Source organism: Protobothrops mucrosquamatus, unplaced genomic scaffold (genome assembly GCF_001527695.2).
Source record: "Protobothrops mucrosquamatus isolate PMUCROS unplaced genomic scaffold, P.Mucros_1.0 scaffold841, whole genome shotgun sequence".
NCBI classification, from domain to species: domain Eukaryota; kingdom Metazoa; phylum Chordata; class Lepidosauria; order Squamata; family Viperidae; genus Protobothrops; species Protobothrops mucrosquamatus.
The window spans coordinates 128,335-143,644 of NW_015387096.1; the positions used below are offsets into that span (position 1 = coordinate 128,335).

Consider the following 15,310-nt stretch of genomic DNA (forward strand, 5'->3'; position numbering starts at 1 on the left):
AGACAAACTGGAACAGACTCAAAGAAGAGTAACACAGATGATCAAGGGACTAGAAATTAAGTTTTTATGAGGTGGAAAGAACTGGGAAAGTTAACATTCTTTAATTACGTAGTGGGCATCAATCAGTAAGATTAGTATCTGTTTTCTATTACCCTGATGTGCAATCTATAGAATAATGGAAGTTAAATGACAGGAAGCAAATTCTGATTGAATGTTAGAAAAAAAATCTTCTAAATCTGTCAAAGAGCAATTTGACAGTGGAAACAATTATTCAGACTGATGGTAAATTTCCACTTGTTAGATCTGTTCAAGCGCAGCTGGAAAGCTATCTGTCAAGGCTGATTTAATTTGGCTCCCTTCACAGGGAAAGTATGAGGATTGACCTAAGTGATTCCTTCCATTTTTATAATGCTATGATTTTACTATATCATGTTTGGTTCCAATACCTGTTTAATCCTTTTCTATATTAAAAACTAATGTTGTAATATTTCCTTATGAGATGAGGTCATGTCATCTCTCTTTTTTGTTTACACAAATCTAAATAATTTGGTGTTAAAACACAGCTGCGTGATGTCTATAAGCATTTAGGCTAAAAGGCTCAGATAGCTACATATATCCTTTTCTAGTTTGCCATTCAATGCTTTTCCACATAAAGTAATATAATATTTCAAAATCTGTAGTAAAAGCCTTTAAAATGATGCATATTCTTGAAATGGTAATTCTAATGTATGTGTGTAATTTATCAGTTTCAACATGCAAATATTGTTACCTCCATTTCTAAGGCAGCATTTGATTCAATCAAGGCTTGAATAGTGGCATCCATGTCTATTTGTTTCTGCATAAAATCAAAATGTTTATCAGTAACATAATTGTCCAGAAATTCAAAATCAATCACATGGATCTTTCTACAAAATTAAAAACAGTTATTAGATATGCAAGGACATTAACTGCAAGGGCTCCAGGAAAGTGCCTGAGATATCAAAGTGATAAAAAAGGAGTATTTGTATTTCATAAGAAGAATTATTTCAAATATAGGATAAGTACAAGAAGTTTATATTTTTTCATAATGATTCGAGTATTGTGATATACATGCACATAAACATAGCCTAGTTTTATAAAAGTAACAAGAAATATGAAAAACAACAAATGTTATCACTAATCAGGGATATATTTTGAACTGGCAGTTGTGTATTGATTGTACATTCCCTTGAATTAAATCAGTCTTATTTCCCAGAAGATTTGCATATGCTGTTCTACATGTTACCTGTACAATGAACATAATCTTCTATTTATTTATTAAAATTATTTGATACCCATACCATATCAAAATGACTCTGACCGGCTTTTAAGATAATACAAATGGAAGCAGAACTATAGCAGGATTAAATGATTTCCATTTAAATGGTGACTTTAGAGAAAAGGTCAAAGGTTAGGTTTGTATCCTTTAGCTTTATTACCCAGTGATTAAGTTATTCTAATAAATAAATGGAACCTACTCTGGGTCCAGGTCCTCCTGGTGGACCCTAGAAATAAAAGGGAAAAAGAGAATTCATAAGATTGTATGTTATATAAATTGGGGGTTATACAATATGTCTTTTGATAGTATTTTGATTCCTTACGGGTAGACCTGGGCGACCGCGGGGTCCTTGAGGGCCCTGAATGAAAAAAAGAGATGATAAAAATGCCTAAGTAAGAGTAAGATTACTTTAAATTTTCATGTATTACTTTGTAATTAAATGTAATTTAATTCAAGCATTTACATAAATGTAAACAGACAAATAGAAGCTATAGTTGTGACTTATACAAAGATTTCGCAATACACTATAGGCCACTTATCTAAGTTCCTGAAAGTATGTACTGTGTATTTATAAAGCTATTCTGTACTATTTTTTCAAATCTACAATCCCTTCTAAAAGATGGCGACCCAATAAGACTGGATAAGTAAAAATATTTTATTTTTCATTCCTTGTATACATTTGGAGGTCATTTTGAATTGATTAATTAAATTATACCATAGACACAAGCAGCAAGCAGTTTGCATAATCTCCAGTCAGTTAAAATGTTACTCTAAAACAAATCCATGCATTACACACTTAATTTATTAGCAGTGCTTTAACTATTGCAACTGTCAGATGCAACTGCCTGCAAATCTGTTTTACATAAGTTAATATTTATTGCCTATAGGAGCACAAATACTTCCCAAATACACAAGCTTCTTAAAAAAATTAATTTGCATTGCTGTTTCATAATGTCAGACTTGAGTAATTGTGCCATATTCATACCATGCCATAGTACTTTTTTTTCCCTTCCATTAAATTGTATCCCAATTCTTGGACACCACCTGGACAATTCCCTGTAATTTTCTTAAGTTTTTCAGGAGTGGTTTGTCATTGCCTCTTTTCTAGTGCTGAAAGAATGTGACTAGCCCAAGGTCACCTTGCTGGCTTTGTGACCAAGGTGGGACTAGAACTCCCAGCTTCCCAGTTTCTAGCCTAGTGCCTGTATCCACTGCACCAAACTGCCTACGTAAACAGATACTTAAAGACATATAAAGAAGCCTCAAAAATGTTGCACAAGTTAAATTAAGTGGTTAGGTTAAATATGTACTGGGTTATAAATAAATAAATAAATAAATCCCCTCATATGTCCTGTCAGAACTAATTCTTCCATCACCTGCCCCAACCATTCAGCAAAAGTTTTCTGCACCGCTTTAAATTAAAAAAAAAAAACTTGTTTAAAAGTAAATAACAACAGGATCTAGGAAAGAAGCCAATCTTTTCCCCCACCTTCAGAATAATACAATCAGATGTACTATGGAACAGAATGTATTTTTCTTAATGGCTTTCAACATAAGTGGAAATAAAAAAATCTGCTCTTGTGGAGGTTAAACTAATTGCTTTGTGCTGCCAAGAATTTATGTGTAATTCTTCTCTGACAAGTCTCATGCAAAGAATGTCAAGATGGAAGAAAACGTCTAATTGCTATGACCAGAAGATTAAATAATACTGAGGCCGATTTTCCCCTGAAGCTCACTGGAAACACCATTAGCTAGGAGTTTATGTCAGAGTAATTTAATTTAGTTCAGCCGATAAACAACAAAAGTATCTTTAGACACTGAACAAGTACAATAAAATGAAATACCTAAAGCTCCAATCCTAAATGTGTAGTAGAATGAAACAGAACTGACAATAATTGGCTTAAGCCATAGGACTGTCTGGACTCATCAGGATTAGAAAATAGTATTTATAGGACCAGTGCTTGTTTTGAAAGTTGCTATGAGTCTGAAAATGATTTAAGATTTCTACTTTTCTCTTGCATGGGTAAAACATTATTGATAATATCTAATAACTGATAGGAAATCCCTCACGGAAAAAGTGAAAAATGACCTTGTGATTTATATGTTTGAAAATCAGAAAGGGTAGTAAATGTAATGAGGGAAATTATGGTGTGACTTTAAAAGAGATACAGGGCATTTCTATTTATAAGGGCTATCAAAAAGACTGGAACCTGCTTTTACCTTTTTTAAATTTTCTTTTTCCATTTTCTTTCTTACTTCTTTATATTATTCCTTATCGCCTTTGTTTCTTTTTAATATTTATATTGTTTTTATTGTGTTAAAATTTCTTCAGTAAAAATTATATTAAAACCCTAATATATTAAAAGCATGTGGAATTTGCTTTGTTGTCAACTAATGATCAGCTGCCAACATTTAGAATTGAAGGTGACAGATATGGCATATGAAAAATAAGCATTATTTGTCCATAAAAGATATAATAATAAACAGATCTCAATAAAGTTACTTCATCAGGGTTGGCCTAAAACATTTGGATCGGCACCAAGCATATGCTGCTTTCACACAGATACGCACTCCAAAATTCTTTGCAATGTATTTGTGCATATATTCCAATGATAGCTCACCCTTTGTTCTAAGAGGTTATGTAGGGATCTTGCCTCATTTTATCCCCATAACTTTGAGCTCGCTTGGAGTGAGTATGAGTAATTGGCTACAAATTACCCAGTTAGCTGCGTAGTCCAACACCTCCTCTGCTGTCCTATATTGGCTTGCAGCACACTGCACACATTTTGATTATTATTAGGGTTTTATTATTACCCCAGCAAATGGCTTAAGTTTTGTGTACTGTTGGACTACTCTTAATCTTTGGATTGAGTGATTTAAAAATACTGCAATCAGTCACTCAATCAACCATCTTCGTTCAGTAAAATTACTGCAGTAAAGGACATAATGGGCATTGAAATTAAAACCAGAAATTTTACTTTTACTTTTTTATGACTTCAACGAAGAAACCTGGGAACTGGAAGTTTATGGAGACCAACAAAATTTTCTTTTAGAAATATCTAATCTCCTTAGCCATTTCTTAGATTTTCTGAACAACGGAGAAGCCACTCACATATTCATGGGAATAAGGCAGAATGTAGCATTTTAGATTATTCCTGCATAAATAGAGACAGATTTCTCATTCCCAAAGCTTGTGAAGTCATTAGCAGGAAGGTCTACAACTCATAGAGTGCATGTTTTATCAAGATCCAATCTGGGTCGGTCACTGGGACCAGAGTTTTTATCTTCCAAACTTTTGTATTCATGCTGGAGCCCATCTTCAGGGAACTTCTCTCTAGTAGACTGTGTGCTGTTCTCTGTGTGGTATTTATAATGCCTATTGTTCATCTAAAAAGCCACTTACAGCAGGCACTATAAAGACAAAAATTCTCAACCCGGTGGGTGACTCAGATTGGATCCTGCAATATTATCCGGGGACACATATATTCTCCTTCATGCATGCTTTGTCTTCAAAAGGTCCCAGAGTCTGTCAGTTCCAGGAATGAGCTAAAACAAAGGTCCCCAACCTTTTGGGCATCAGGGACTGGTTCCATGGAGAGACGTTTTTCCATGGACCGGAAGGGGTGTGGTTTTGTGTGCTGCCTGCATCTTGCGGATGGGGCTTTGCTTGTTTGTGTGAACCGGTTGCTGGCATGCCATGGCCCGGTACTGGTCCACAGACCGGGGGTTGGGGACCCCTGAGCTAAAAGATTTGTCTAAAAATCTACAGCTGCTACTAATATTTTCACCTAAGAACCAATAGTCTGACTTTGTACAAGACATTCTACATTCCCTACGTTTCTTTCTTTTCATGAGTTGCAAAATATAATAAAAAAAACTACATCTCTGTGATTTTTCAAAACAAGAATAAGTGAATTGTATTTGTCTGGCTAATGAGCTCTGCTCAAACAGGCTTATTCTGTATCCTTTTGCACAGAGCATATCATCACCAGGAAGTACAGAGAAGACATTTTCAACTATTCAACTATGATACCTGGATATTGGGTATATATACCACTCAGTATTATAATGACTACAGCGATATATAAAGCCAGCCAACCATGTAATGGTAAATAAATCAGTCCAGTCTTTTTGTTTAAAAGTATGCTTACACTAAATATATACAAAAAATTCACCTAGCATACTAATAGCGCGTATACCACCTGTTGTGCATCCATTCTAATTTTTGCTTCGGTGAGCCAACATTACTAGACAGGAGGCCTTGTACTAGTACAAAATATCAGCCAGCCCAGAAACAATTTAGAACCACAGCAGTATGATCTCTTATATAACTTGAAATCATCTTTCAGTGCTTTGCTCAGCACCCTTACACATATCCCTAACGCTTTCCACAAAATATGAATATTGGTTTCACTTACAATTTCACCTCTGGATCCCTTTTCCCCCCTGGGTCCCTGGGAAAAAAATGAAATTACATTAATCTTATATGTCCTCTATCATTTGCTTTCAATCACACTGAGATGTAATGATATCTAAATACTTATATGAAAAAATGCATTAACATTAATTCAAAAAAAAAAAAGAGCATTATACTATAGTTCAACTAATAAAAGTTTTCAAGGAATTCACATAAAATGTTTTTTAAATAAAACTTTGTTTTAGTTTCTATGTATAAATAACATAAATTTAATCTGCAAAATCAGCTTGTGCTTCACACTTTTTAAAATGTGTGTCTTAATTCAGTTTATAGGTCAGTGTAATTCTATTTGCTATATTTCATCTACTGTCTATTTAGGTATAAATCTATGGTAAATCATAATAATTATATAGACAGTTAAAATTCTCTCATGCACAATGTACATACATATACTTCTTGTTCAATCATTGAGGCGCTTCCAACTCTTTGGGATCCATCATATTATCAGGTTTTGGCTGCCAGTAATTGCTTTGGTTGGCTATTTTGGTGATTGCCTTTTATTTTTATATCCTTGACTTATTTTAATCCTTGACTTCACATTCTATGTCCAATATATTTAAGCTTGAACTTCTAGCATTACTAGTGCTTGCAGTGAGGACTCTAGAGTTTGTATTAATGAGTTCTTCTTTTGTGATTGAATTGTCAACAATTTTCTCTAACACTACAATTCTTTTTTGTTTATTTTTATTTGATATTATTATATTGTTTGCTGCTAGAGTCATTAATGTGAGAAGGGCATTAATTGAATAACATGAATACATTCAAAGGCATCCATTTTTCTTTGTTCAGTTTCTGATATTTTTAGAGTTATATGTTACAGCTGAGACAACCATGCTTTGACAATACATACCTCTGTTGCCAGTGTAATATCTTTGAGTTTTAATATACAGCTAGATCTGTCATATTTATTCTCTGAAATAGTAGATAAGCTATATAAATATGGTGAGAACATACAACCTTGGTGAATTCCTGTCTCAGTGCTGAAGCATTTGGAAATTAATTTTTTTATTTTGAAACTGTACCAAAGCATTGATTTTGATTTCTTTTTGTTAATAAGTAAACCAGTAATGTATGAAGTAGGTCTCATTTCCTTCTAACCTATTGCAGACCATTTCAGTTTGCCGGTTTCCAGAATACCAATGTTTGATCTTAACATTTCAAGTCTGAAAACATAAATTTTGCCTTGATTCATGGTTCTGTCATTCTATATACCAATTGTATAATATCTTTAGAGAACTGAACTTTTATTTTGCTTCTGGACATGTCAACAGCTGCATCCAGCTACATCATAAAGCACTAGTATTGCTCATATTTGCTTTCTGCTGTTTGTTTGTTTGTTTATTTATTCCCTATCTTTATTATTTTTATAAATAACTTAAGGTAGTGAACCAGTTTCTCTTTCCTCCTAATTTTCCCACAACAACACTGTGAGGTGGGTTGGGCTGAGAGAGAGTAACTGGTTCAAAGTCACCCAGCAGGCTTTCATGTCTAAGGCAGGACTAGAACTCACAGTCTCCTGATTTCTAACCCAGTGCCTCAACCAGTAAACCAAACTGGCTCTTCCCAGTAGCTTCTGATTTGGAGATTCATATTCCAATGTTATTTTAATATTGTCCTGGTATGAAAGTCCACTTCATTTTCATGGAAGAATCTTGAAACCGGTTGCCATTTTCTGCTCTAATGTATTGTATTTATATGTACATATATGTTTTGTTACATTGAATATATGGTTAATTAAAATGTTATGTATAGAAATGATACAAATAATTTTCAGTTTATTAAGAATATATCTGAATGGTTCAGTACCATCCAAAGCATAAAACAAAAACGAAAAGTAGCATTCGTGCTTATAGTTAGGACTCTCCTACAGAACATTAATATTTATATATGTGTATTTTTTCCTGCTAAAAATAAGCAATTATCTAATTTTTTTAGAACAGTTTATGAAATTTCCATATATTGCAACTTTTAAATAAACATTCCTTGGCTTCAAAAATGTTTGTGGACTAAGGACAACATATTTTAGTAAAAATCAAGAGAAAGCATTACATGTAGGAATAAAAAACAAAGGGAGATTTCAAATTGTGATGAGTTGCACTTACAAGTCTGCCAGCTGGACCAACAATACCTTCGTAACCTACAGGGCCTGTGTTTCCCTGAAAACCAAAAGGAAAATAATTTGTAGAGCAATAACTGAATGCAAATGTTCTTATGAAAACTTGATGTTGTGTCGTATTTTTATTTACATTCCACTACAAAACATATAATGATACTAAACTATTTTCTGGGTACAAGATAAATGTAGAATGCGAATTTAGTTCATCTCATTTTTATTTTCATATTCTGCTTTGCATTTCAGAGAGGCATTTATGAAAATTTGAATACTGTACTAAAGGTAAAGGAAATTGATTTCTATTTATTTAAAAACAAAAGTGAGCAAGCATTACATTTCATGTATACATTTTATGTTTAGATTATCAAATATAGTATGCAGCAAGCTGTAATTTAAGTAAGTAAGCAAGATCACCACTATTTTTTTCTAACAAAGTTATATTGCTTTACCAAACATAAAAACAATACAATTTTATAAAGTTATTTTGATGAAACAGGAATTTCTTTCACTCAAGTATTTTGCTTTAAGGCAAAGATAAAGATATGCACTACTATTATTAGGTAATTGCTGTCTAACTCTACAGTCTAGTTCTTCTGAAAATTAAAAAAAAAAAAATCAGTGAACTCTGATCAGTAGGCTCTCTCATGGCCAGAAGAAGTTGCCCATCCAACCTCCTTAATCAACTGTTTTAAATATTACAGCTTTTTTTAAAAAAAAAATTCTAGTAGACATTGCCATCTGGTGGCCAGAACTAATGTTCTTTTTTTTCAAATTGGAAATTTGGTCAGCCATTTAGGTTCTAAGACAGGGGTCTTCAAACTTGGCCCTTTTATGACTTGTGGACTTCAACTCCCAGAATTCCTGAGGGGAGAATTCTGGGAGTTGAAGTCCACAAGTCATAAAAAGGCCAAGTTTGAAGACCCCTGTAAAGAGAAGAGAATATTTGTAGCTCAGGATTGAACCACGGAGTCCTTGGTGCTCTTTGAGGAGTTTGACTAAATCCAAACACTGATAGAGAATTCCTGGAAGCCTAGGACACTGACGAATCAGCCATCAACAAGCACATAAGCAACATTTTACATACCATTCATAAGAGACAAACAAAAAGTTAAAAAGGAAACAAAAAGACCAAAACACCTTGCCAGCAATCAACCCCCCAGATAAACAAGGATTAACACCAGGATTAGTACCAGACCAACAATCAAGAAGTAAACAATAATCCAATCAAGGATCTACCAACCCAGATAAACAATCAAACACTAAACAACAGCCTAATCAAGGAACTATCAAGAAGAAAATAACACTCCCACCAATGCTGTGTAAGTCACTACAATATATATAAACCAGGGGTCTTCAAACTTGGCCCTTTTATAACTTGTGGACTTCAACTTCCAGAATTCTTCAGCCAGGCACACTGGGAGTTGAAGTCCACAAGTCATAAAAGAGCCAAGTTTGAAGACCCCTGATATAAACAGAGAGCAAACCCCACTTCCTTCTAGCACTGAAGTTTTTTTCTAGTTGGGTAATACAACATCTGCAAGAAAACAACAAAACTCACAGCACCAAGGATCCACTAAGATATTTTACTCAACAATAGCAAGAGCAACCACTATAAGTCCATCTCATATTTTAGGTATTAAGAATGCTTGGGCTCATGAAAGAAAAAAATAAAGCAGATGCTCTAAAATTGAAACTTGCCGTCCTTGCTATATCAATCACCTTAGCTATTATTCAATAATATTCAATTTTTTTGCTCATAGGTGTCTGGTCCTATAGCAATGCTAAAATGAAGCTAGAGAAAATAACAGCGCTAAAAAAGGAAGATGCACAGCAATGTTGCCCTGCATCATTTCTTCCTTTCATGTTGCACTGAGATGTCACATAGAAATACATAAGGAGTGAATTTTGAATTTTGACACTGCAATGCAGAAAAATTGTAGCGTCATAGAGTCATGAAATCATAAAACAAATCAAGAAATTTATAGCTCATTTAACCACTAATTGTGGAAGCAAGAAGAATTTTAAAGTGTTCTTAAAGGTTTAGTGAATTAACCACAGTTAATTTATTATAGTATCTACTTTTTGTACAATTACCTGGAAATCAGTTAAATTAACTTTAATTGGTTTTTACTTATTTCTTCAGAGATTAACATAATTCTATTTTAAATAATGCAAAAAATGATAATATCTCCTTAATAATAAAAATACAATAAATGAAGAATATTGGCTATTTGCTGATCTTTTATAGCAGGGTTCTTCAGCCTCCAAGTAAAAGCTGGAGGCTGAGAAAAGGAGGGGAGGACTTCTTAATCTCTCTTCATTCTGCAGCCTATTCTGACCTTTTACAACAGGGGTGTCAAACTGCCGGCCCACAGGCCGGATCCATCATAGCAAAACCCGCCCACCCCATTGCCGGGAATGGCAAAAAAGTCGCAATACGTCGTGATACGTCACGTGATGTTGCGAGTTTGACACCCCTGTTTTATAGCATCTCAAAAGATACTGCTTGAGGCAAGCCAACTTTATCAATGTCAAAATAAGTATTGGGAAATTTTTCCCCACTTGCCCCTGAACTAAATCTTAATTTATTTACTGAAAAGCAAAACTTTGGGTTAGGTATTCACACAATTTCTTACTGCTACAATAAATGTTTGGAAGATTCCTAAGAAAAATTAAACATTCAGGAGAGTATGTTCTTCCTCAAGGCTTTGGGAGAGCAGAGCCGCAATAAGATAGAGAAAACCTTTGGCATTTGATTTCTGTCACTTCTGCTAATTAAGTATTTTATGTTGATTTTAGATACGTATTGATTATGACTGTAACTTGCTTATGATTGACTGGCCTGGTGTGAATAGTTATAAACAAACAAGTCTTGATATTCATATAAATAGATAGACCTACTTACTATTTCACCTATTGGGCCTTTAGGTCCCAAAATTCCAATTAAACCAAGATCACCTTCAGGGCCCTAAAAATATAACACAATATACTTTATTTATTTATCTAATACACAACAATTGAAGAAAAACCACAGATCTAAAAACAACAAATATAAATTTTTTAATAAAAATACACATTAAGAAATAAAGATTATCATCCAGTGGCCTCATGTACATATTAAAAAAGGAGAGGAAAGAGACCTAAGTTCTGTGGCACCTCACACGGTAAGGGACATGAGGTGGACTTCTCATTCCATGTCATTGTTGACTGGAATTGACCATCATCTTCCATTTAAATTCATAAGTCTTAAAGATGCTTAATATTTATTTAAGCTGGTCGCAAAGAAACCACATACCTTGGGACCTGGAAATCCTTGAAATCCCATCAAACCTTGATCTCCAAATTCTCCCTGTAATATTTGTAGACAAAAGAATTAATACTTTGGAACGACAATTTAATAGATACTTTACATACCACAGCAGATACATACGGCGAGTCCTTTTTGGCCAGGAAGTCCTGGTCGGCCTTGATCACCTTGTGTCCCTGGAAATCCTCTTCTACCTTGCTTTCCTGGATGTCCCTGAAGCCCTTGTTCACCCTACAGCAAGCCAGAATGAGAATGAATACATATTCACAGAGAGAAAAGGAATGCCATCAGCCTTTCCATTTATACTGTACTAGGCAGCAAACAGACCAGATGAGCTACTGCTACTTTACTACAAACTACATTAACAAAATCTTGCAAGACTTAAAGTACAAATCTCCCACCATTTCCTTTACGGCCTGACAAGTTAGGGAGGAGGGTTCCTTCTAAGCCTCTTTCTCTACTCATTATGTAGTTGTAGGCTGTATAATCTCTTATCTGATCATTGTTCCCTAGGATTCATCCCTTTGCCCAACTTCTCAAGGTTTTTCTCACATACCATTACATGAGCAAAGAATCTTTTGTTATTAATAAAAGCAATTTAAAACAATTTTAAAAAGGTTATGTACGTCTTTGCTTTTACTCTGCTATATCGTAAAGTCACTGTGGAGTGTCTTATAAATTTATTTACTTTATTTAGCATATTTATATAGCTGCCCATCTCACAAATACAGGACTCTAGGCAGCGTACAACATAACAACAGTTACAAACTCCACAACAACCTAAAAACGTCAAAAAACCTAAAGTACCTTTAGTCCTGGGAGGCCAGGGCTTCCTGGCACACCTGGTGAACCTTTACGTCCATGAGTTCCAGGATATCCTGCTAGTCCAGCTATTCCTGGGCTTCCTCTGGTACCCTTGACAAACAAAAGCTAGTTAAACAGAATCCCTTAAGTCAGCCAACCCATTTATTTTTAGCAGAGGACAAATACAAGTTTTAATATATTCAGAATAACCACTATTATTTAATATATAAATTTGACTACCCATATTCACACACTGTGACGCTACACCCTTGAAATAATGCCATTACAGAAAGCACCATGTACAATATTTAAAATATCAGATATCATAGCATAAATCAAGCAGCATAAATGAATACTAACTCTACTAGATTCTAATTCAGAAATTACCTCATGCATTGCACAAAGCTGCAAACATCAATATCAAACTGACTACTTATAACTGGTCAGAAATTCCACCAACATAACATGATAAAGGTGGCTCCTAATAAGATAAAAATGAGTTCTTAAAACTGTAAAAATATTAAGGTGAATATGCGGAAGGCATTGCTTATGTTCCCATTGTAGCATATTCCGTTTTTACATAGGTTGATCCTATGCTACAGTGTAAAGTAAGTAAAGAAATGGAATTTGCATTAATGAATTTTTGACACAGCTTCTTCCCAAAGGAAAATGGTTGGCATTATTTGAGTGGGAAGTGACATCTGTAGGGAAATACTGACATTGTATTCTTGTGTAATATTTGCTACTAAATATTACTGATGATGCCATTTTTTAAAGACCTCCGTCATCATCACCACCATAACCGCCATCATAATTGGAATAAAATTAGTTCAACTGTTACTCACAGGAAGGCCCTGCTGTCCAGGTAGCCCTGATTTTCCAGGATTTCCAGGAATACCTTCTGATCCAGGGTTGCCAGCTACACCTTTCTGACCAACAGAACCAGGTTCTCCCTGAAATAAATGTGAATTCTGCTTGAAAAGCTCTACTACACCATCTAGATCTAAGTAATACCAATGACAATTTGACACAGTCAATAACCAATGTTATTGGTTATTGACAATAACCAATAACCAATGTGATGGTTGATAATATGGGACTGAAATTAGATTTGCCTACTTCATTTTAACTATATTTCCTCCCTGAGTGTATGTATTCATAATAAAATCAGGCTGCAATTCTAAAAATACATTTCAAAGGTAACCTATATTTTAGTGGAGCTTAGTTTCCTGTTAACATCTCAAGATTGCAATATAAAAGTATTTTATTGTACACTCGATTTCTAACCTACAGGTTAAGGACATTCTATCTGATTTGCTATTTATCTTTCACTGATAATGTGTCTGTCTGCATAGAATAACCTAAACCTATCTGTATCTGTATTGGTCATCACTTTAAAAAGAAGCACTTAATCAATCAATTTACTCACAGGCATTCCAGGTTTCCCAGGCTGACCACTTGATCCTTTTTTTCCAATAGGACCCTAGACATTTCAAAATATTTATTAGCTCACAAACTATAAAAGCTAACAATCAGTTAGGATTCTGAATTTTTCCACCATATCTTTTATTATTTATTTATAAAATGTACAGGCCACCCATCTTACCTCAAGGTAACTCTGGGTGGCATACCGTCATAAAAAATAAAACTATATAAACTAAAAACATAAGCAAGTAATAAAAATCCAGAACACCACAGGCCAATTAAAAGATGGGGAGGGCGGGACCAGGTTGGGGGGGGAAAGTGGGATTCATTGTTAATCAATCAACCATGTCCACTGTGATACTCCCCCATTGGGGCCCCCAAGCTAGCTGGCAGATCCAGGTCTTTCGGCTGCTCCAGAAATTCACGAAGGTCAGGGCCAATCTCACATCAGGGGACAAGATGTTCCTCAGGGCAGGTGCAATGGCAGAAAACGCCTTTCTCTTGGATACCACCAGTCGGAATAATTTAGGTGATGGGGTTTGCAACATGCCTTTTCTGCCAGCATGGGTGGGGATGGCCAATCACAATGGGATGAGACGGTTCCTCAAGTAGTCTGGATCCGTACCATGAAGGGCTTTAAAGGTGATTACCAACACTTGAATTGCATCTGGAAGCAGACTGGCAATCAATGCAGTTTGCGAAGCTGTGGTGTTACATGGGATGAATAGGACCTCAATGACTGAATGCATTCTTAGCACTTAGAGATTATGAGCTGACTGCATATTCTGTAATATGTTTGTCCATTTACCACAAGTGTAAACATTTTGTGGTTTGACTGTAGCTCTACAAAGCTATTGAGATATGCACTTTAATAAAATGTGCTTTGCTTTCAATCTCAGATTGTCACATATCTTCAGAACATATTTCTACTGAAACAAAAGTCAGTTTAAAGTGGGAGTTTGAGAGTACAATTGGAATCTTGAGAGAAAGCTCATTAAATAATTTAAAGTCATTATTATGACTTAAAAATAAATCTATGACAAAGTATATCGATGTATTATTTAGAAATCAATTGCTTATGTTTATTTGTAATTTGCCCAATAAATCAAACAGAGATGAATTATGCCACAATCCATATTTTCTTTCCAAACAGGTTCAAATGGGCTTTTACTGTAGCCATGATTTACTTCACCTCCCACTTTTCAAATAATATTCCCCACGTGCTACATGACTGTTCTTCAAATGTACTTAAGTTTTAAAAACCTTGTAAGGGTTAAGGCAGAGAGCAGCTAGTATATAAAAAAAAGAAGTAAACTAAAAGATCTGCTTAGGAATCAGACTATTCTTTTGTAGTACTTTGCCCTCTGTAGATCTGGCTTTTAGTAGATTCTATCTAGTAGATTTTCTTCTTTTTAAGAGCATAAATTATCCAGGAAAACAAGAAAGTTGCTACCTTCATTATCCATTCCGAATCTTCCAAATGTGAAACTAGACAAGAAATTATCCCAAGCTACTGCTGTTGTTCATTCTGAGCAGGCTTATCCCAACAAATAGGAAATTTCATGCTCTCATTAAGTTTTGAATTGCCTCTAATAGAGGGAGGTTTAGATATGGATCATATCCAACCTACGGGCTAATTCCTATTTGGAATATTTTTGGTTTTATTACAAAAGAGGCAGGTACAACAATAAATCTCTATGTTGTGCTACTGAAGTGACGTGTTTTATTATTTATAGTCATTTTATTTGCATTATCTTTTTCCATGTTATTTTTTTCATTCTGTTTTACTGCTTTGCCCTGCTGTAACTTTTATATCTAAGCTAAATTTCTTCCTCCTTTTATCTATTCTTCCATTCTTCCATTTCGCTTTTGTTCTTGCTTTATCTA

General features: G+C 34.6%; 1 protein-coding gene across 1 annotated transcript in view; it reads right to left on the reverse strand.

Annotated features, from left to right (window-relative positions):
* Positions 1–15,310, reverse strand: part of COL24A1 (collagen type XXIV alpha 1 chain) — a 131,531-nt gene that overhangs the window by 6,719 nt on the left and 109,502 nt on the right. The window contains exons 46-56 of the mRNA XM_029284689.1: positions 13,428–13,481; positions 12,844–12,951; positions 12,002–12,109; positions 11,318–11,425; positions 11,183–11,236; positions 10,793–10,855; positions 7,877–7,930; positions 5,716–5,751; positions 1,620–1,655; positions 1,497–1,523; positions 770–835 (exon numbers count right to left, since the gene is read on the reverse strand). Of these exons, the coding sequence (XP_029140522.1) occupies positions 770–835; positions 1,497–1,523; positions 1,620–1,655; positions 5,716–5,751; positions 7,877–7,930; positions 10,793–10,855; positions 11,183–11,236; positions 11,318–11,425; positions 12,002–12,109; positions 12,844–12,951; positions 13,428–13,481 (714 nt within the window). The remainder of the gene's footprint in view (positions 1–769; positions 836–1,496; positions 1,524–1,619; positions 1,656–5,715; positions 5,752–7,876; positions 7,931–10,792; positions 10,856–11,182; positions 11,237–11,317; positions 11,426–12,001; positions 12,110–12,843; positions 12,952–13,427; positions 13,482–15,310) is intronic.